At 36.5% G+C, this 22,217-nt stretch overlaps 1 protein-coding gene across 14 annotated transcripts in view; it reads left to right on the top strand.

The window, feature by feature from the left end:
* Window positions 1–22,217, top strand: part of THRB (thyroid hormone receptor beta) — a 337,875-nt gene that overhangs the window by 276,008 nt on the left and 39,650 nt on the right. Inside the window, exon 2 of one of the 14 annotated variants that reach the window (XM_011358069.2) lies at window positions 2,136–2,245. The exons of 12 other annotated variants lie outside the window; for them this stretch is intronic. In XM_011358069.2, coding sequence (XP_011356371.1) covers window positions 2,152–2,245 — 94 coding nt within the window. In that variant the 5' untranslated portion in view covers window positions 2,136–2,151. Of the gene's footprint in view, window positions 1–2,135; window positions 2,246–16,142; window positions 16,571–22,217 lie in introns of those variants that run through there. One more of the 14 variants, XM_011357563.2, reaches the window with a different exon arrangement.

The raw sequence follows: 22,217 nt of genomic DNA, 5'->3' as shown, positions 1-22,217 counted from the left end.
CATGTTCATTGTACAAAAAGTAAAAATTCCCCAAAAGTTCAACAAAAATAATTTTAAAAAATTATTTGTAATTCCACCCTCTTAGGACAAGCAGTGTTAAAAATCTTTATTATAGCTCAGTCTTTTTCCTGTGCATATCTATTTTTTACAAACTAGGAATCATTAGGCATATCATTTTTAACCAGCTTTTAATGTTTAACAGTATATCATGAACATTTTCCCATGTCATTAAATAGTCTTTGAATCCTGACTTTTATTGGCTATAGATTATTCTTGCTTATAGATATACTATAATTTATTAAACCAGTCCCGGAGGCTTAGACAAGTTAAAGTAATTTTTAAAACAATATCTTATGTCAGCAAAGGGGCAAACTATTAACTCATGCTCTTCATAAGGAGAAAAAAATGAATCAAATCAATGATGACAATTACAAATGATGTATAATTCTCATTTACAAAAATAACAACAAAGTGTTTTAAAAATGAGAGACATAAAGCCAAGTCATTGTATGCATTATAATCCTTCAAGTTAGACATTCACATTTTCGATGGGTGATCACTATCTTTGTCCTTAAGTAAAATACAAGGACATCTTCAGGTAAATGAGTATTTTAGAAGATGGAGGATTAAAAAGCTTGAACCCTTTCACCAGTTTGACCATCTGCTCCATCCATCTTTGCCCTCCACTCTGTCTCCACTCACCGTACATCGGGTGTGTAGTCCCAGCTGAATTACATACCTCAAGGGCACTCAAGAGACTTAGCCATCGACATGAAAATAAGTGTTCTCCACTGGCTTCTGGAATATTCAAGAGAGCCCTGTATTTGATACTTCAAAAGCAAAGAAGAGCACCTCATAAGTAGACCAGGGCAGACAGAAATAGAGGGCAAGCAAAGAAAGAAAAGCTATCAGCTAGAGTAGAGGGTAAGTAAAAAAAATAAAAATAAAAATAAAAAACTAGAAACGGGCCAATGTCAAAGAAAGGCAAACATCAGAAGTTCAAGGCTCTGTTTCATCTCACTTCAGTTTTTATTGAACAGCAAATAGACCAGGAGTTTTCCAAGGCCAATTTAGGAGTGTCTGTCATAATGTAAAATGCAAATATGTTTTGACTCGGCTCTCCCCCTTATAATACTCTGTCCCATAGAAATACTCACACAAGGGCACGAAGATCTGTGTTCAAAAGTTGTCTTTGTGCCTTTGTTTTTGTTCCTGAAAATTTGAAAACAATACATAATTTCCATAGGGGAAATTATGGTTTGTCTAAAGCATCCACTAGAAAAATAAACGGATTTTTTTTTTTTAAGGGATGGCTTTAGGAATACTTAATGGAGAAGCAACCATACATTAACTATAGTGTGATCTTATTTATAGTTTTAAAAGTCTTTTCCAGTTGTGTGTACACAATTGTATGTAGAAAAAGTTCCCAGATACACATATCAGCCTTATGACAGTAGATACCTTAAAAAGGAAAGAGTGGAATAAAGAAGGATGCTAATATTAACTGGATATACAACTGCATTCAAAATTTTTATAAGAAGAATATATTTATAATTAACTTGTATAATTTTTTAAATGTTAAGATCATATGCTTTACATTCAGACAGGCTTAGGCTGACTTCTTTTTCTTTAATTTTCCAGCTCAGGGCAAATTTTTTAACCTCTCTGACCCTCAGTTCACACAATTTTAAATGGGGGAATAATGTCCAGCTTTCAGATTTGTTGTAAAAATGAAAGATAATGTGTGTAAAGCACTCAGCATAGCACTTGCCCCTTTACTGGAGACTAAATGATAACAATTCTTATAATATAAACAATCTCTTGGCCTTGTGCTCCCTCCACCAGTTTTCAGACAAAATCAGGTAGAGTAGATGGCTAACTTACTGACATTGCATTGAAGTTGAAAAGCATTGTTAGGAGAGCCATCCTTACAAAGACATTATAGGTGACCATTGGAATTCAAAGTCCTTCCCTGCCCTGTGACATCTCTCACGGGTGGCCCTGAACGCCTATAATCCCATCACTGCCCTTTCTCTGTGGTTTTTCAAAATGCAGACTTCCTGACTGGATATCTTGTCAAGTGTCCAGCGTCTCCAAGTGGTTGAATTGGATCAGATTCTTTTCTCCTTTGACAGGGTTCCAATAAAGACAATGGAAGGAATAGGAATGGAAGGAGGCCATGAGAGGGGTGAAGACAGCAGGGAAGTGGATGAGAGAGTGAAAAAACAGGGAGCAGCACTACCAGGTATCACTGTGCAGATTGTCAGCTTGTGTACTGTACCATAGGAGCCATGATCACCTCTTAGTTGAAGTTATGACACAGTGCCCTGAAAGCAAACATCACCTACCTCACACCTTGTCAAGGGCTGACTCTGAACACAGGACAAAACTACAAAGAACTAGTCAAATTTAGACAAATGCGTGAATGGCATATTGATCATGGACTATTGAGATATTCCAAGATTGATAACACTGTATTGTATAATTAAAAATTTGCTGAGAGTACAACTTAAATGCTCTCTCACACACATACACAAATATATATCTATATATATGTATACAGTGATGGATGTATCTTTTTTTTTATGTATATATAGTGATGGATGTGTAAATTAACCAGATAGGAGGAGTCTCCTCTCAATGAATATCACAATGTACACTTTATCTTATAATTTTATTTGTCAATCATACTCGATAAAGCTGAAAACAAAAGATATTCCAAGAATCTTCAAACTGCATCGCAGACTTACTACATCAAATCTTAGGGATGTTGCCCAGCACATAGTAGGCACATAGGAACTCTTTAGAACAAAAGACCATGGCTTGGCTCTTTGCTCTGGTACTTGCCTGCTATTTAACCTCAAATAAATCACTAATTCTTTCCAGAGATTAATTGACCACAAAGAAACCAAGGACATGAATCTACCTTCTATTTTAAAGTAGTTCTCCAATATGATAACCATATGTCCCCTTGTGTGGAAAAGTACATTAAATCATTACTGGCCCCCTAAACCTAAGCTATGACCATCATAAAAACATAGTACTAGCTACAGGATAAATTGGGATATCAGTTGCCTTACACTGTCTCTTTCAGTGTTCTTACTCCTCTCTGGGGGAGGATCCCCTAGGAACATAGGAATGTTCCAGCTATCCAGACACCCATTCTCAGTAAGTCTAGGCTTCTTCCCCTTTCTGTTTCTGAAAACATACTCCTGCTCCATAATAAACCTATTCCCCTAAAGATGATGGTAATTGATGCTACCTTATGCCCTTATCTCTCCACGGCAGAGGCTCTGGGTTTTGAGTACCCCTGGAGATGCAGAGACTTCACACCAAAAATAGCCTCTATTTTTGCAGACAAAGTAGACAAGTATACTGGGAACCATTTCACCTGTATTTATGAGTTTTATTGACACAGGGATGGGTTCTCTCTCTAGTTAGTCTATTCTGGGGCTGATGCTGATGCTGCACTATATTTGTAGATTTGTCTTTCAGGTTCTGGACCAATTTAGCCTCCTTGACTTGAAATGGAATAACTATGACCCTGTTTCTCTATCCACACTGCGGAATGCCAGAAATTCAGAACCAACTAAGTTTTAGGAATGAGAGGTAGAAATCCTCCATGTAGTCCAGAGCCATTCACCATGGCATTGACCTGAAAGAGAATTATTATCTTTGGTGAACTTCTATCCCCATGACATTTGTCAGTAGTGGCTTATGCAAGGGACTTGACTTTATTAAACTTTACTGCCTCCTAAAATGTAGAACTCTTGCCAATATGACTACTTAACTCAATTATCTATATTGTGAAGTCACTCGACCTTTGAGTTCAAATACTGTGTGTGGGTTGATGGTTTACTCATCTAGATGGCAATATTCAGTGAGTGGCAGATTTTACCCCAACTATCTGTAGCTGCCCCGTAAGGTGCATCTATAAAGGCCATACTATTATAAGCCAAGCCTCAGAACTAATGAAAAGATACTTATTTGGTTCTTTGTTTGCTTAACTCTAGAAAGAACTTCTTATAATAAGCCCAAGATATAAAACTAAAGGTCAAAACTGTGTAAATAAAAAAAGCTCCTGCCCTTTACGGGAAAAAAAAAAATGCATGTTAATTTTTTCAGAGGTTTCAGTTGAATGGGTTTCCGAGGAAACAGGTATCTGCAATGGATTCATCCCATTTAATATTTATGGGCGGACATAGAGAATAGTGCTCTCTTGTTATCCCTTTCTGGTTGGTTACACACGATATGCTCATTCTTAACTTTCCTTTGAAGTGCTCATTCTGTGTTTGAGTCTTATTTCTTCCCCAAATAAAGGAAATAAAGGCCCGTTTTATGTTTTTTTTACAAGATTTTGCCGTATTAAGAATATAAGCCTGGCTGGCGATCACCACAAAAAAGTAAAAACAATAACACTAATCAATCTGACACACTTTTCTTAGATGAATTGAAAGCTATTTGATTTTCCTTGTTGTTTAATTTCAAATCTGCTTACTTTTTGAGTCGATTTCTGTTTTTAAGAGCTGAATTAGAAAAACAAAACTAATGACAAAGGACCATCAACTCTTCAATTTTGAGTGAGTCGTATGTCTTCTTGGAAGATCTGCTAAGGCAAACCTATAAATTCCTTTTTATAATTGATTTTAAAGTAATCTCAACTTTACCAAAAATTTAAATTAGTGCAGAGAACTCCCATATACTCTTCATCTGGATTCACCAATTCTTAGCATGTTGCCACATTTGCTTTATCATTGTGTGTGTGCATGTCTGTATGTGTTTGTTTGTATATATATATGGATTATTATTTTTCAGAACAGTTTGAAATTAAGTGGCAGATATCATGCCCCTTTAATGCTAAATACTTTAGTGTGTCTCCTAAAATCAAAGAAATTCTCTAAGGAAACCATGATCCAATTATCAAAATCAGAAAATTTAACATTGATGCTACTATTACTTAATCTACAGACTTTATTTAAATTTCACAAATTGTCCCCTCCCCACTCCCCCTCTCCATCAGCCTGAAGTGGAGGTAGCTACTGAGACCAGTGCTGGAGAAAGGACTTGTCCCTGGGTGCTGTTCATGAGTTTCATCCTCCCGGACAGAGCTGGGCCAGGCCACTGCCATGTGTTCTTCATACCAGTTTTGTTTTCCAGTTCAGGATCCAGGCCAGGATTATGCATTTCATTTTGTTTCTGTGTCTCTTTAGTTTGCTTTTACCCGAAACAGTTTCACCACCTCTCTTTGCCTTTCATGGCATTGGCATTTTTGAAGAATGCAGGACAATTATTTTGTAAAATGTCCCTCGATTTGAGTTTGATTACTGTTTCCTTGTGATTAGAAGCAGATTATGCATTTTTAGCAAAAAATACTAAAATTTTGTCATATCATATGATGTTTCTTCCTATAAAAATTTGAATTTAGAATTTTGTGATTCAGAAATAGTTTCCAATCTTCCAAAACACCTACATCTTCACATAAGGAGGTTTATATCATTATTGATGAGCTTGTTCATTTTCTCACTGGGTTGGAAGAAGGTGTATTTTCTAAAGTCCTCTCATAAAGCAGCCATTCAGTCCTCTAAAGATGAATGTCTCAAGAGTAAGTTATTTTTTTCTCTGTTGCCTGTGACATCTTTAAGGTTGGAATGACAGTGTGGTACTTACCTGAGGGCACCTTTCTCTGTAGTAGGGACAGAAAGCAGATTCCCTGCAGTATGAAGACTTCTGTGATAACAAATAAACTGTGCCTCTTTATTCTCTTCTTGTATTTTAACCGGACATTCTTATCTTTCTACAATCCAATCATATTAAATTACAAAACAAGTAAGATTGGGTGTATCTTAGGTTAATCTTAATATCTACTGTGTATCCTTCTAGATTACTTTGACATTTGAAATCAAATGAAGAATTTCAATTCACTATTTCTAGATTTAGATCTCAGTGTACTAACATGAAGTAGATCCTATTTTTAAAAACTTACAAATTTTTTTACTCCCCTCATCCTTCAAGGTTCTATTCAAATACCACCTCCTTTGTGATTCTCCATTCTCCAACAGAATGAATCATTTCTTTCTTCATATTGTCTTGAAATGTTATTAAAGTATTTACTGTGCTCTGCTTTATCTTATTATAGCTTCTGAACATGACTGTTGAATTCACCAAAGATTGTGAAGCCATCTCGATTTGTTTAAATGTTCTTCAGTATGTTCTATGTGCCTAGTACTGTGCCGTGTGCTGAGAATTAAAAGTTAAATGGGACACGCTTCCTGCATGGGATTTCCAAATAGACATGTTGGAAGAGCTCTGAGTCTAACTTGAAATGAGCAGCAACCCTTTTGGTGACCAAGCAATGATAAAAACTCTGTTAGCTGGCTATTTGTCTTAGAGAATAATAATGAAGAATTTAATCTACTTTGTTTCAGAAATAATAATTCCATTTTGCTCCATGTTCCCTTAACACTTAAAGTATTCAGTGTGTCAGATATTGTTTGCTGCTTGTTGATATATCTTTTTAGTTGGGTTGTAAATTTTAAAGAAAGATGATGTCTTCTTCCTATGGTATATCTTCCACTAGATATAGAAAATAACATACATTTATAACATAGATACAAATAACATACATTTGATAAATAAACAATGTGAACTTTTTACTTTTTATTTTAATAATCAGTTTTAATTAGCTCGAGCTATTTATAATCTACATCTATTTTTGTAAGGCTTCATTGAGATATAACCTATATACCATACGATTCCTCTGTTTTAGGTGTACAGTTCTGTAATTGTTATTTACAGAGTTCTGAATCATTGCCATGATGTTATGTTAGAGCATTCCCATCACCTCAAAGAAGCTTTGATCTGATTTACAGTTGCTCTTCATTCCTGTACCAAGCCCCTGACAACCACTCGTCCACTTTCTATCTCCACAGATGTCCCTTCACTGGACACTGCACAAAAATGGAATCATATAATATAACTGGCATCTTTCACTTAGCATACTGTTTTTGAGCTTCAACAATATCGTAGCATGTATCAGTACTTTGAACTTTTTACCTTTAATTATTCTTCATTACATTTTCAAGTATAAGTATAGGACTGAAGCCTTTAATGAACAAAGAATAAATCTTAAACCTACATCAATTGTGGCAGAGTCTAGATTTTGCACTAGTTGTTCTTAAAGATGAAAAATCAAAGTAAATGCAGATGATTCAATCACTTTCATTATTCCCATTATTAGGGAAATTTGTTTTAAAATTAATCTCTGACATATTATTCTGGAATAAGGAAAGTATACTATAGCTGTTAAATGTCAAAACCATTTCACTCAAACAACGACTCATCTTTTCAAATCAAGTCTATCAGGGTGAATTACAATGAAATAATCATCTTAACATTATAAACTAAGGGGAAATGGATCTACTTGCTTTAGAAGATTAAATTAAAGAATGCATAAAATGAGTGCCTATGTGACAATTGTGCAAAGTGTAAATACACATAAAAAAGTGTAAAATATTTAAGATCTTTTTTTCTAGAGATAAAGGGAAACAAATAATAACTATATTTGGTGGCATTAAATTAGGCACATCTTTGAAAAAACAAATAAATCATTATAGTGACCTTAGAATTTGTGTTAAAACACATAATTAGTTGCCCAAACATTAAAATAATTTTCCACTTAAAAAAGCAGTGTGGAGAAATGAACAAGCAAGTTCTAGAATAGCAATTCAAGGACCAAAATTTCAATACTAACATCTTCCCATAATGGCTACATAAAGATGAGTTTTCCACTTGGTAAAGTGAATGGAAATGCCTCCCCATGAGTCTTGTTGTTTAGTTATAAAGGTAAACATGCAATAGATTTCATCACTATTATTTAGCCAGTGTTCTAATTAAAGTTACACCAAACTGAAATTTTATTGTATGTTTTCTACACTGTGATGCCCAAACTTCATTAGACTATATTAGAGTCATTAAAGATTTGCTTTTGAATCAAATGTTCATTCATGAAAAAGAGTAGGTATTCCACCAATGACCCAGAAAAATAAGAAGAATTCAGTGTTGATAAGAGCAGTATAAAATGTATTTCAAAAGCCTTCCTTTCTTTCAATCCCCAGCCTTAAAGGTGCTGTTCAGTATTCACTTTTGTGTACGTACATTTTCTGTTTGGTCTAGATACTAGGCTCTTTTTGAATATTATCTTATTTTTTCAAAGCACAAGGAGTCTTTATAACTTGCCTTTGGTCTTGGGAAATATTAATTAGATAAGCCCTTGATCTTCATCCTGGGGGCTCTTATATGCAAGACAGTGTGCTAGAATTCCAGCCATTAATCGACCTTCTTCCATCCCCTGGAAATGCTATAGAAGAGAGGCCTTGAAATAGCACAGATGGATCTGGGAATTTGGGGCCCTACGATCCATTACTTGAAAACTTGAATGGAACAAATTTTAACTTTAGGCTGAAATCAGACTATATATTATTTTTTAATATGTAAGAGATGATTTCATGGACTTAAACATCCCGCAAGGATGTTTAGAAATATTTTGAGCATATAACTTCCCTTGTCTGACATGGTTAGGTTTCCAGACCCCTCAAGGAAGGCAATTGACAAACCATAAAGAATCAGTGCATGTCAAGTCATCATAGTCTTACGGTATTCTGGACCCCAGTGTAAACTACTAATGACATAAGGGCAGCAAACCAAAGGCATATTTTGTAGCCACGTCCAGAATTCTAACATCAAGTATGTTAGTAAAATACATACTAACTCACAATCTGGACACTTAAAATTTTAGGTCATTTGCCATTGTCCACTCATTTATTCATTCATTTGTTAAGCAACTACCATACACTTATTGTGAACCCCTAAATTAACTTAAATATTCAGGAAATAAGCACTATATATATACTTTTGTCTGTAATTTATCATTGATTTTAAGAGAACATAGGTATAAATATAAATCACTATTATAGCTTTCTACATGGAAAGCTGATATTCTTAGTGGAGGCACAGTATTTTTTGAAATAAGCATGGGGTTTGCAACCAAATAAACCTGCATTGAGATCACCACTGATCAGCCTTATGACCTTGTGCAATTTACTTCTCCACATCTGTTTTCTCATCTCTAAAACAGGAACAACATCTACCCACAAGATTGTTGCAATGTTTAAATAAAATAGTATAATCTAATTGAAAGTGGTTTCACAGTGCTTAGAGCCCTGTATGGAACAGAAGTCAGATAGGGAAAGGAAACAGTGTGTGACCAAGACATAGAGACACTATTCAGCAGGACAACAAATGGCCTGAGTTCGGGTTATATAAGTGGCAGGAGATAGGAATAAAAAGTACAAGGCCACATTACGAAGGACCCATAAGTCTTTAAACTTTATCTTGAAAGTCAAATGTGATTTCAAGCTGGGATAGGAGTTGAAGGCGAGGGAATAGGTGTCCTGTGTATGATTCTCCTTTAAAATCAATCCCCTGGCTACTATGTGGAAGATGAATTGAAAGATCAGGGGCATAGAAGCCTGTTGGGTTAACTAACTTTTAAAGAGAAGTGATGGGAGTTTAATGACGATAATGACAGCCTAGACGAAGTAAAAAAGTTCCAAAATGGTTAGAGTTGGGCATGATCCTAGACTTGAGGTTTTATATAATTTAGTGGAAGTCTTGAGAAGAGAGCGTCAATCTCCAGGCCTAGAACAAATCCCCTTAATTCTTTCCCTCCCTCCAACACAGTTTTTTTAGCCTGAAGCACTAGGATCAGTTAGGAAAATAAAGACCCCATCTGGAATAGGAGGACTGATCCACTTAAGCAGGAATAGGTTCTGGTCCCAATAACTACCACCTACTGTGTGACAAATGTCACTTTATCCTTCTGGGACTCAATTTCCTTGTAAGTCAAATAAAATCCATATGGAATACATAACTTAGAAGTTCTCGTTGTATTATAATAGGATACTGGGCGGGGGAGGGGCCTCCATAACTTCCCAGATATCTTGGTCCCAAATTGCCAAGAGCTAGCCCCTGCTCTCCATTCTGAAGTTGAGCTAATAAGGGGTACTTTTTAAAAAGGAGCCAGTTGGAAAATTCTAGACATCAAAAGACCAAGAGATCATATTCAAAAAGTTATTCTGTACCCCTTTTGTTTCCCCAAAGCATATTACCTAACAGATGTGTTTTCAGCACTCACGTGGTGAGATCTGGGCCTCACCCCCATTATATTTATAAAAGGATCTTTCTTCAATTTGAGTAGCTTGGCAGAGGGCAGGCAATGTTTTAAACCCTTTTTAAACCTCTCTTGGAGCAGAGATGAGTGGCAATGATGATACCCATTCATAATTCCATAGCTTCAATTGAGATAGGCTTAACAAGCCAGTCTATCTCTGTTCTCTAGTGTCAAAAATATAGAAAGCAAACTGGCTCGACTTCAGCCAGATAGATGTCCCACAGGGACTTTCCAAACCTGATATTGTCCATTTATTGCGATATGTAAATTTTTATTTTGTTTTTAAAAATCCACATAGATTTTGGTGCACTGAGAGGTCTCCATCTTTTTCTGAGAGAGCAAGTGTTGTTATATATGTATGTGTTGGGTGTCAGGGACCTTTAACCTATGGTGGAATTAAGAGCCTCCTAAAACACGGAGAGAGTGACATTTTAGCTAAATCCTGAAGGATGAGAAAGGCTCTGCCTTGTGAAGAGCCAAAGGAGCAGGCACTTCAGAAAGAAAGAACATGCATGCGCAGTGTCTCCGAGGCAGGCAAGAACTGGAGTGCAGATGGGAAAGGGTGTTCAAGGAAAAACAAGGACACCATTTGGCTGGAGTGGAGCCCGTGAGACGTAGGGCAGTTTTTAACATGAGGTGGGAAAAGGCCACCTTTTGATAAAGAGTCTGAATTTTATTCTAAATGCAGTGAAAAGCCACTGAAGATTTTAAGTAGAGAAGTGACATGATCTGATGTTCCATTTTTAAAAATGACTCTTTGTTTGCTGTAGCAAGAAAGAATTAAAGTGAGGCAAGGCATTTTGGAGGCCATTTGGGGAATCCAGTGAGGAGATGGTGACAGTTTGGGCTGGGGTGATGACAGTGGATTAAAAATATATTTTGGAGGAAAAACCAGTGGACTTGCTGGTTTAGTTGGTATTATAGACAGTGAAAGAAAGTGAGGAGTCAAGGAGGGCTCTAAGGTTTTTATCTGAATCCTCCAAGTGGATGGCAGAACTAAGATGGGAAGACTGCGAGAGGAACAGGTTTTAGAAAGAATTAAGTTGGAAATGCCTACTGGTTGTGCAAATGGAGATGTCAAGTTGACAGTTGGACATAAGATTCTAGTTTTAGAGGAAATGTCTGAGTTGGAGATATGCATCTGGATGTCCTTTAACTGCTATTTAAAGCTATGAGACAGAATGAGATCACAACTACAGGGGATGGAAAACTTTTTCTCTGAAGTGCCTCATACTAAATACTTTTAGTTGGCTATACGATTTCTGTCACTGCTCATCTCTGCCAGTGTAGCACAGAGTAGATATAGAAGCAGCCACAGACAATATGTAAACAAATGAGTGTGGCTGTGTTCCAATAAAACTTCATTTACAAAGCAGATAGTGGCCATACTTGGCCTTTAGGCCAAAACTTGCTGACTCCTGACCTAGAGTGAAAATGTAGACTGAGAAGAGAAAGTAGTCTAAGACAGAGCCTAAGCTACTCTAATAATAATTATTATTATTATTATGTATACATAATTATACCACTTACTATGCCAGTCACTGTTCTAAGTGCTTTACTTATATTATCTCACTAAATCTTTGTAATAACTGATGAGGTTGGAACTATCATCACTATTTTACTAAGGAGAAAACTACAACTTAAATGAAATGTTTATTTCTCTATCTTGAGGGGGGAAAAAAAAAAGTCCAGAGCTTGAGAGTATAGGCTAGTGTGGCAGTTCTATGACAGTTTTAAACTCGGCACCGACACTTCTTCCAGCTTGTCCTTCTACCATCTCTAGAGTATGGCTTTCATCCTCATGGACCAAAATGGTGCCTGGAGCTCCAGCCATCATACTCCTATTCCAGGCAGCAGAAAGAAGGAACAAAGAAAAAGCAAATGGTATGCACCAGTTGTCTTTTTTAATTGTCTTTTAAGTTTCCTAAGAACTGCCTTATGACATTTCTTCTGCTACATCTCATTGGCCAGAAGTTATTTTACACAGACACATCTAGGTGCAAGGGAGACAGGGAAACAAATACTAAAGTAGAAAGTAAAAACAATCATTAGAGTAGAAGCTAACATTAACATTGCCTTAATGTCTATTAATTATCTTTGTTTACCTTTTTGCAAGTATAGTTGGTAGTATTCTCCCTAAGACATTTCTGCTCAACTGTCTCATATCTCTGGCCTCCACTGTTGAAGTCTCATATACTCTTCAAAAGCCAGCTCACAGGTCACCTCTTCCGTGAAGCTGTCCCTAACTCCCCAGATTCTTCCTGTATTCCTATGTCATGATTATCACACTCTCTTGAATTTAGTTATTTCTTAGTATATCTCCTTGACCTGTCTCCTCTACTTGACTGGATAATTCAAGGGCAGGTGAAGCCAGGGTGAGGTATGGAGGGTAAATTTTTAAGAACTAAGGGAAATTTGCAGTTAAGCTGCAAATAAAGAAAAAGAAATATGCAGAATGCCTTGGTGCATGGTGAAGGGGCTGGGATTGAATACCCATTAGAAGAGCACTTCTCAACTTTTGCTGCCTATGAAAATAACCTGGGGAACTTTAAAAAACCTTGATGCTCAGGTTTCACCTCATATCGATTAAATTAGAATTTCTGAGGGTGACACCTAGGTTTTTTAAAGTTTATGGCGCAGCCTTATTTGAGAATAAACATAGTTGAAAATGGGGAAAAAGAGACAGAAAGCAAGAAATGCTTTTCCTCCCTCAGAGACCTTGAGAGTTTGTGATTTACCTACAAGGTTTTCCAAGCAAGATTGTTAGTCTTTCCTTTTAAGCGATTTCCTTCCAGCCACAGACAGGGGTGCATTTAAATAATAGATTATTATTAATTGAAACATTCTAACAAGAATTATTAGGAATCTTCCAAGTTTATTTCAGGTAGTTCGATGCACTATGGGTCAAACAACTCTTAAGCTTCTCTTTAAGTAACTAAATTAGAATAGTCAGCCAAGGAAATAAGAAAACAATCTTACTGAAGCTCACTGCATTTACGACACATAATATGTTTAAATTGCTTTATCAACTTTACAAAGAAGCCTGCCAGATAGATCACAAGTGACAGCATTGTGATTGCTTCTAGGCAGGTGTGAGGAGCCATATTTCAAATTCAATGTGAGCATTGAACTCCATTTCCAACTAACAGTAATGGAAGTTTTATGCACTTACTACAAAAAAAGAATAGCCCCACTTGGTACAAGGAGTGAATTTCAGAAAGTTTTGTACTGTATTCTCTAAAATATAAAAGTTAGTGAGGATGTGCGTGCTCTTAAATATGTTTTGAAATTTTTTTCCTATTCAAAGATTTCTGAGGGAATTTGGGATGATTTTAATTCAATAAAAATGCTGTTGATTTTCAAGGGTCTTTCAAAAGTTTAGTATAAATTGAGAGAAAAACATTTTTCAGGAGCCAGTCTTTCCTTTTTCACTGCAGTATTTACATCCAGTTCTGAAACAGAATAGATTTTTCAGGCACATTTAGCAATTTTGGAAAATTGTTTTTAAGTGTTCCTTGGAATGAAAGTTGAGGCTCTGGCTTTAGTTGATATTGTTACTGGTAAAAAGCAAGAAATGGCTTGGATTTGTGCCTTCAATGAAACAGACAGGGAGCCAGGAAATGCACTGGGCAAACCTGCATTTGGATGAATTTGACATGCTTCTTCTAACCAGAAAAAAAGAGGCCTTGGAACGGGTGTGTTTGCCAGGAAAGAAAACTGCTTTATTGAAAGAAAAGTTAATTTTCAGATTAGTTTTAGGAAATTTGAGATAAATAAATGAAATCAGACAAAAAAAAAACATAAGGTCTGGATCCTTTTTCCTGGGGTTTTTGGAAAATAATCACTGCTTCCAATGAAATGTTTTGACATTTCAGTAGGGAGAACACATTGAATGTAATGTTATGTGTGTGTGTTCTTAAAAACACTTGCGAATAAATCTTTTATTTGTCTTAATAGTAATCAGAGAGTAAAAACACTATTAAAATGTTAGCTGTGTTCTTTATTGGGTAACTTTCATGCTTTTTAGGATGCTGCAATTCATTTTCCAGGTTCAAATGTAGCAATTTGGAGAAAATTCCTTTGCTTGTTTTGTAGTTCAGTTTTTCATTTTTATAGTTGTCTTGTTTTTATAGTTGTTTTTGTTTTTATAGTTGTTTTTCTTGTTTTATAGTTGAAGTTTTTCAAGTAGTCTTACTACTAAACTTGCACAAGGTCTAACTGGGTTTCTTCCCTCATTTCATCTTATCTGTTGCTTGTTCTCTAATTCTCCACCTTATTCCCTTGAATCGATGGCTCCTTTACTACACTTATAAAATCATCAGCACTTAAAAGAGTCCCTTGAACGACCCTGGTCCACTTGACTCTGTATATGGAATACAGCTATTTAATGGCTAGGACTTTTTGAACAATTTCTGCTCCCATCACCTCCTGCTTTGTACTTAATAGAAGCCCCATAGATGTTTGTTGCATGAGTGTAATACCCTTTCTCCTGTCATATGTCCCTGTCCCGGAATTCCGTGTTGCAACTGAGCTTCATGTCCAAAGCAGAGGTCTCACTGTTGAATATTACAATACTACATTGCTGTGGTCACTTAGGAGGGAAATACCAACAAGGTCACACATTGGCGGACCAGCCAAAACTCAAATGTAAACATTATCACCTGAGGCCCAGCCCTGCAAATTAAGTCTCTAGAAGAGGAAGAACCCCTAGGTTCAAAGAAAGTAGCTTCCACTCATATTGAATCATCCAGAACACATGCATATCTGTGGACATACATATGCTAACCACCATCCACATGGCGAAAATATCACTAGTAATCATATCAGCAAGCATTTATGGTCTAATTTGATATTTGTTAGCATCTTAGTTAAAAGATATGATGATTCTTATAGAAAACGCTTTTCCCGTTTAGATCACCATCTTTAAATGTCAAGTGCATGAATACTATTTAAATCCCAATTAAGCTTCAAAATAATCTCAAAAGCAGATTTGAATGGGAATAAAATGGTAGATGTACACAGTTTTCTACATACTACCGTTAAGAGTGCTGTTTAGCATGAACAGATGGGGAAAATGCTATAATAGAGGGGTACCCTTCATTTAAGGGTATTGGCACATGCTCTCCCTCAAGCACTTATAAACAAAACATAAAGACAGAATGAGCAAAGTTAATTTAAGCTTTGGGTCTCATGTAGATTAGTGCTAATGATGTAGAAAATTATCAGTTGCAAGAACAGAACAGAACTCATTCACAGACACTAGCAGCATTTTCAAGTGTGGCTTTCCTTGGCATGTTTTAAAAATGTGTGGAACCTGTGTGTCATTAGGAAGATGATTGGATCCTGCTATTAAAAACCAATCAGTAACATTCAACAACAGATTTAACCACTAACATTTGTGTGACTGGATTAATGTTTTGGAGTTAGTCGCAGGGCTCGTTACCACTGGATTTTCTCTGGTTCGTGCTAATAAACTAGATTATTGATTTTAGGATTTTCCGTGTATCCAAGGATATTCTCTAAGATGTCTTTATAATGTTTCATGCTTAAGTAGTCAACCAAAATGACATAACAATGAGTAATCATTTTCTAATCATGTTGAAAGAGGTTAAAAACAGCAGATAAAATGAATCTCTCCAGCTTCAGAGCAACAGGAACCTTCTTGCTGTCACTCCCTTAGCTGGGTGGAGGTCATCCCTACCTGCCTGCCATCTTCCCCAGGAATTAGCTGCATTCACAGCCTAAGACCTTTGTTAGAAATCTGCTTGAATGGCAGGAGAGCTCAAAAGACACCTCAATCTAAATAGGATTTTAGCACATCAGGTGCTATTCCGAAGTAAAGCAGGCTGGGTTGCTGTGTTGGTGGTGGTGTTTATTCATCTTCCTTTCTTGTTTCATGTGTATGGATGTACAGTTCTTGGCGTATATGCCCGGCTCGGAGGGTGTATGGGGCTGGTGAATGCATGCATAGAGTGTGTGTGTATGTAAAGTAGAAACTGAGCCAGGGTAACAAAATGAACTACTGTATGCAAGAACTATATGAAGTGCACCCAGCTGCCGGCAGCAATTGCTACATGCAGGCCACTGATTATTACGCCTATTTTGAAGATAGTCCGGGTTACAGTGGTTGCAACGCTCAGGCTGTGCCCAGTAACAACATATATATGGAACAGGCCTGGGCAGTGAATCAGCCTTATACCTGTAGTTACCCTGGAAACATACTGAAAAGCAAGGACTCTGACTTGGACATGGCCCTGAATCAATACAGCCAACCTGAATATTTCACTGAAGAAAAGCCTACTTTTTCTCAAGGGCAGTCGCCATCGTACTCACAAAAAAAAGGTAGGGGCCATTTTCCTTCAATTTGTTAAAAGTTTTCGTGTTTGCTTCCGTTGCGTTTTAAAGTTACAGATGGCATCAGCTTCGTCAAATCTTTGACTTTGAACGCTGAATGTTCAAAATTAAAAACAACAGTAAGGAGAGGTTGCTAGGTGACTGAAAGGGGTCCATGAAGGACAAAAACTTCCAAGCACTTTTTTCTTCATATATGAAAGCTGGATCGAGTTGTTTTTAGACTCTCTGTGCGTGTGTGCACGCGCAAAGTGAATATTGTCAGCTTCTTTGCAAAAGAAAATATGTAAAAAGCTTCCCCTTGGTGGATTGCCTTGAAGTGGGATAATTCTCTCCAGTTCAGATTTTACTTTTTCTTGACACTCATATTAAAAGTTTATTTTAGTTAACTAGTCAAATATTTTAGTGATTTTCAATAGTACTATAATGTTGATATATTAGGATTAGTCAGCGTTCATTCTAATGTATTTACTTATAAATGTAAACTGTAAAAAATCTACTTGTAACTAAACCAAGCTGTAAGAATCTAAAACTCAAAAAGAAACTGGTACATTTTATATTGCCATTGTGTTCTGAAATTTTGACATGTCTGGAATCATGTCGAATGAACTCTCTATATGAAAGCAAATGAAATATCCTTCAAAATATCCAATGTTGAAACAAGTGCAATATCCATTTATTTTAACAGACACTGTGGTGTATAGTGCTGTTTAATTTTCTATCAATAGAATGTTTCTTGTATTACCAAAAAGTACAATACTTTTATACTTTATTAAGCAAGCAGGTAGTACTCAGGGAACTTAGTAGCAACTGCCAGATAGAAAATGCTTTCAAAAAAATAGCTTAAATTCTGGTGCAAATATGCCAGAAACCTGTTTTTTCTTTGTACAATCTGCAGGATATTGCATAGGAAACCAAATTTATACCTTTACGTAATTTACAAGAATATGATGCCCATTGATCTTCAAAGATGAATTTCTTTGTGAAATTATCTTAAAAGAATATCGTTTATTTGATTATGGCTCTTATAAAAAATTATCATTTGCTTTTTTAATGCAACTATATCTTAAAGTAGCTCATTTTGAAAACAAACAAAATTTTTAAAAGATCTAAAACTAAAATCTCTGTTTAATTTTTGCCATAACAGTGTTCGTATTTTCTGTGTTATTCTGTAACTTCCAAATATGATATGTGAACAGGATTACAGCATAAAACATAAAACATTCAGACCGTTCATCTGCGTTTTCATTTTGTTTTGCATCCTCTTGAAGGGCATCAGAATTTATCACTTACTGCAAGGGGCGCACCATTTAAGGCCCCTAATGGGAGCATTTGAGGTAGATTGAGTGTGCGCTTTCTGTTTCATTTATTATTATGCTTATAAGTAATTTACATTTGAAAAGAAGTTAACATTGCCTCATAAAAAATGCCTGGATATGCCTTTCATAATGCTGTAGGATTGTAAGAAAATATTGGTATCTGTCTCTCCATTAAGTCATTCCACTCTTAAAAGTTCCCGCAAAAATTTTCACGCTCTTTTACTCTTTTTTTCTTTTGCATTTTCACTATATTTTCTTCGATCAGCACTGGAGAATATTTACTTATAAAATGCTAAACCAGGGATTCTTTACTAATTAATTTGATGCATGAACTAGAAGCTAAGATGCATTGTATGCATATATTGATGTAATTTCTCAAAGCCATATGCCATTGAAAGGCCACTGCCACCTGCCAAACTCACTAAATCAAAGCAGGCGAATATTCTTAAATACGCCATTATTTGGTGTTACAAGTCTTTAAGTAAATCCTAGTAAAACTAAACCCAGCTGTTAACTGCCTCTTAGAACAAAAGGTCATACCCAACATGTTTATCCATATTGATCCATTATCGATTTTTGTTGTTGTTGGAGGACATCAGTAGTATCTCCTTAAGGCAAAACTAAGACTATAAAACAGGTGGTCAGTGGGGCAGGCCTAATTATTCCAACTGGATTTTTATCTATTTTCATGAAATTCATAATTGCTTCATCTGTGTTTATTGCTGTCACTACAGTTCAATAATATAGCTGTTTTAACTTTTTCATAATTTTTTTAAGGATAGCTTGTTCTCTTGCCTTTAGTTCAAGTTTCTTAGTATGTAAAGAATAATCATAATCTCATTTTTTAAAAGTATTTTATAAGAACACATAGACGGAATAAAGGAAGGCTACAAAACCCATGGTTAAGACTGGTTATTGTAATGGTAGATGGAACGACTTTAGTTCTCTCTGCATTGTTTTTCTGTTTTTGTATTCACCGCCAAGAGAGAGAAAAAGTTATTAACTTCCTGAAGCAGTGAGAACGTGAACTAAGGAAGAATCCAGTTCATTGAATCAAATCTAAAATAAATCTTTAAGAATTGGTGGGGAAGCCAATATAATTTTCACATTGAGGATGAGAAACCATATTTTTAATTTTAAAAAATTAGAGACAGATTAAAGCACTGTAGCTATCACTTATGAGATACAGGCTCCTTATTTTTGTCTTTCAAGTGACAGCCATGATTTGTTATGTTAAAATCGGTCATCACAGCCAGTCGTGTTCGCATACTTCTCCCTGGCTCCCAGCTCAGGAGGAAGGGGAGTAATTTTGGAAATCGGACGAAGGGGAGAACTGGCGGCCAGAGTGGTGTGTCTTCTTTGTGGTTGTGGTTTCAGCATAGATAAAATTGATTTGGGGCGGGAGGAGTGGAATGGCTGGCTGTTTCCTTCAGAAATTCCAATTAAATTCCAAAGGCCCAAAACAGCTTGAGTCTGGCTGCTCTGCAGGCAGTTTTGCCAGTCAGCCTCTGGGTCTATTTACACAGACTCCTTTGCTTAGAGTGTCTGTCCTGTGCAGCCCTTCTCCACTGGATTCTTTGCTTAATGTTCTATGTGCCATCTTTAGAGGAAATGCATGTCCAAAAAGTTGCCAGTGTGTTCGCATCAGAGCTGGTTATCATGTCCAAGAGGAAAAGAATTTCCTGTTTTGGAGCCGAGATCAAGGAGATGGGGTTTATTTGTCCTGTTCAGTTTGGGTTTGATTTTAATTGCACATGTTCTTGTTCTACAGCCACATTTGTGGTGGGTGTGTGTGTGTGTTGCAGAGAGAAAAATTAAAAACTGAAGCAGAAACTCCACATCAAACTTTTCTTTCTGAATTTGCTTTCAGAAAGAAGTTTTGTCTCTTTGTCTTAAGGACAGGAATCTACATTTTTTTTTTTTCATGTTCTGTAGCTCTGTTGACTTCATGAGAATAATTGTGTAGACATTAGAAATGGAAATTAAATGGTAAATTGAAATGACCTGCATCAAGGGGATCAGATTAAAGAGAGGAGTTGAGCTTAAAGAAATACAATCTCTAATTAGATTTCCTTGGCCTCTTTTAAAGTTAGAGAAGGATTGCTATACCATAGAGTTGGCAATGGGGAGGTTTTAAAGTCTGCCTAGAAAAAAAAGTTGCATGAGAAATAGGTATTCTTAAATTCTAGAATCATACTTGATCTAGTGATAGGCAGGCAGGAAAGAAACCAAAAAAGGGAGAAGATTTATGAGTCCCATTGCATAATCACTCCCAAGCATAAACTTGAATGTGAAATGATCGCATAATATTTTAATTTCTCTTTCTCGATCTTTCTCTCCCCTTCACTTCCTTCCCTTCTTCTTTTGGTCTCTCTCCCCCTACTTCCCCTCTATCTTTCTCTCCCTCAGTCTTCTTCTTTCTTCCCTTTTTTCTCCCATCCCTACTCCTTCTTTCTAGTTGAATTTGTTTAATTTAAACACATATATGCTCAGTCTACCCTATGAATTAAGTGCTACCAACATCTTGTCTTTAAAATGTAACACTTAAGAAGTTAATGCCACTGCAAATTTTCCTACAGTGCTTATGTAATTGTAAGGATGCTGATGTATGATTAGGATTTCAAATTAGGTACTGCCACCCATGTACTATAAGAGACAACACCACTCCAGAAAACAATAGAACCATTTCTTTAAACATAGTACACATTTGCTGTTTCAAAAGGTTAAATGAAAGTACCTCTTAGCATCCAAAAATGGAAGCAAAGGAAGGGACGGTAGTAGTCTCCAAACCCAGTCCAACTGCAGAATAAAGTATGATTCTTCTTATTTTTCTTTCCTAAGAATTAGGCATCTGTTTTGTCAACTGCACACCCTTCGGAAATTTCACTGGGTGCCCTAACCTCACCCTAAAGCATCCACTGCCATTTCTCACAATGAAAACTAATAGCAGGAGTCCAAGACATTATGAGAAACTGAAGTCAGATTCCTGGCAGACTTGGGAAAGAATGTGGGTGCAGCTTGTTTCCTGCATAGGGGTTTACATCCATCACCTCACATTCTTCCATGAATATGTTCCCAGAAAGTTTTTTCTCAGCTCCCAGTATTCAGGTCCAGTTGCTCCGCACTCTACTATCTGGTCTGGTTCAGCTTTTATAACCCCATCTTCCTGTACTGATACTAAGTACCAATGACAACTTAGCATCTGTATTCTTCCTTTTCCAGATCCTCATGACTGCTGAGCTTCCGTGCGCTGTCCTTGGTACCACCCACATCTCAGCTCCCTCTGTACTAGCTGCTTTAAGAATTTCCTCAGTTCTGGAGACTCCCAGAATGTGATTTCAAGTGATCACTCCACCCTGCCCACTTTCTTTATCTGCAGATATTTCCCACCACATTGTCTTGTTCTCTTCTCTCTATGTTTCACCCTTCCTCCCCCTCAAAGCCTTCTACTCCCAGCTAATCGGTGATAGTTCTTCCCTACCCTCTGTACCCACCACAGGCTCCTCCTCAAAGTTTTAGACCCTTTTCCATGACCTGTCAATCAAACACTAACTCCTCTAATTCTTCTCTTCTCTAAAGAGTTTCATTTTGGTTCCGGCTTTGTGCTTCAGCCCACTCCCTCTGTTCCAAAAATCTTGGCCAGTTTCTGCATGTGTTCCTTTTAAATTTCTCACATGTTAAAAGAATATTTTTCACTTTCATAAAGAAATATATTCTCTTTCATTTTTCTTGAATTACTTTCGTCTTCCCACTTTTGACAAAGATAAAAATTCTATGAAACATTTCTTATAAAAAGACATAATGCAAGAAGAAACATAAATGGCAACTGACATTTAGCTTCAGAGTTAGAGCACAAATAAGGAGTGGTACTGACTGTGGAGAACTGGAAAATATAACTCTATCTTAGGAGGTAGGCCGCCCTTCTCTCTTCAGCTGATTATTGCCCTGTAAGAATTTGGGCTCAGTATTGCCAAATCTTCCAATTTTTCACATGAAGCCAGAAATCTGAGTTTTATATGATATCTCCTGGTTTTAAAAATTGGCTGAGATTTTTAAACACTCTGCAAGCCAAACACTGTAGACTGCAGTGTGTGTACCCTTTTGATTAAGACTTTGACTGAAATTCATTATACCAGTCTATTCCCTTTCCTAATTATTTGCATCTGCAAGTATTTTAGCTCTAATTGTGAATTATAAGGTTATGTCAGCTACTAAAAATTCGAGTCTACAGGGACAGAAAGAAGGAACTTTAGCCAGAGACTTCCTCTTGTGCATAAAACTGTATTATGCCCAAGCTTAGCCCTAAAAATTAACATCTT

This window comes from Pteropus vampyrus, unplaced genomic scaffold (assembly GCF_000151845.1).
Source record: "Pteropus vampyrus isolate Shadow unplaced genomic scaffold, Pvam_2.0 Scaffold1, whole genome shotgun sequence".
In the NCBI taxonomy this organism is placed as follows: domain Eukaryota; kingdom Metazoa; phylum Chordata; class Mammalia; order Chiroptera; family Pteropodidae; genus Pteropus; species Pteropus vampyrus.
Note: the sequence above shows the minus strand (reverse complement) of the source record. Positions and strands in the feature narration are given on the sequence as shown.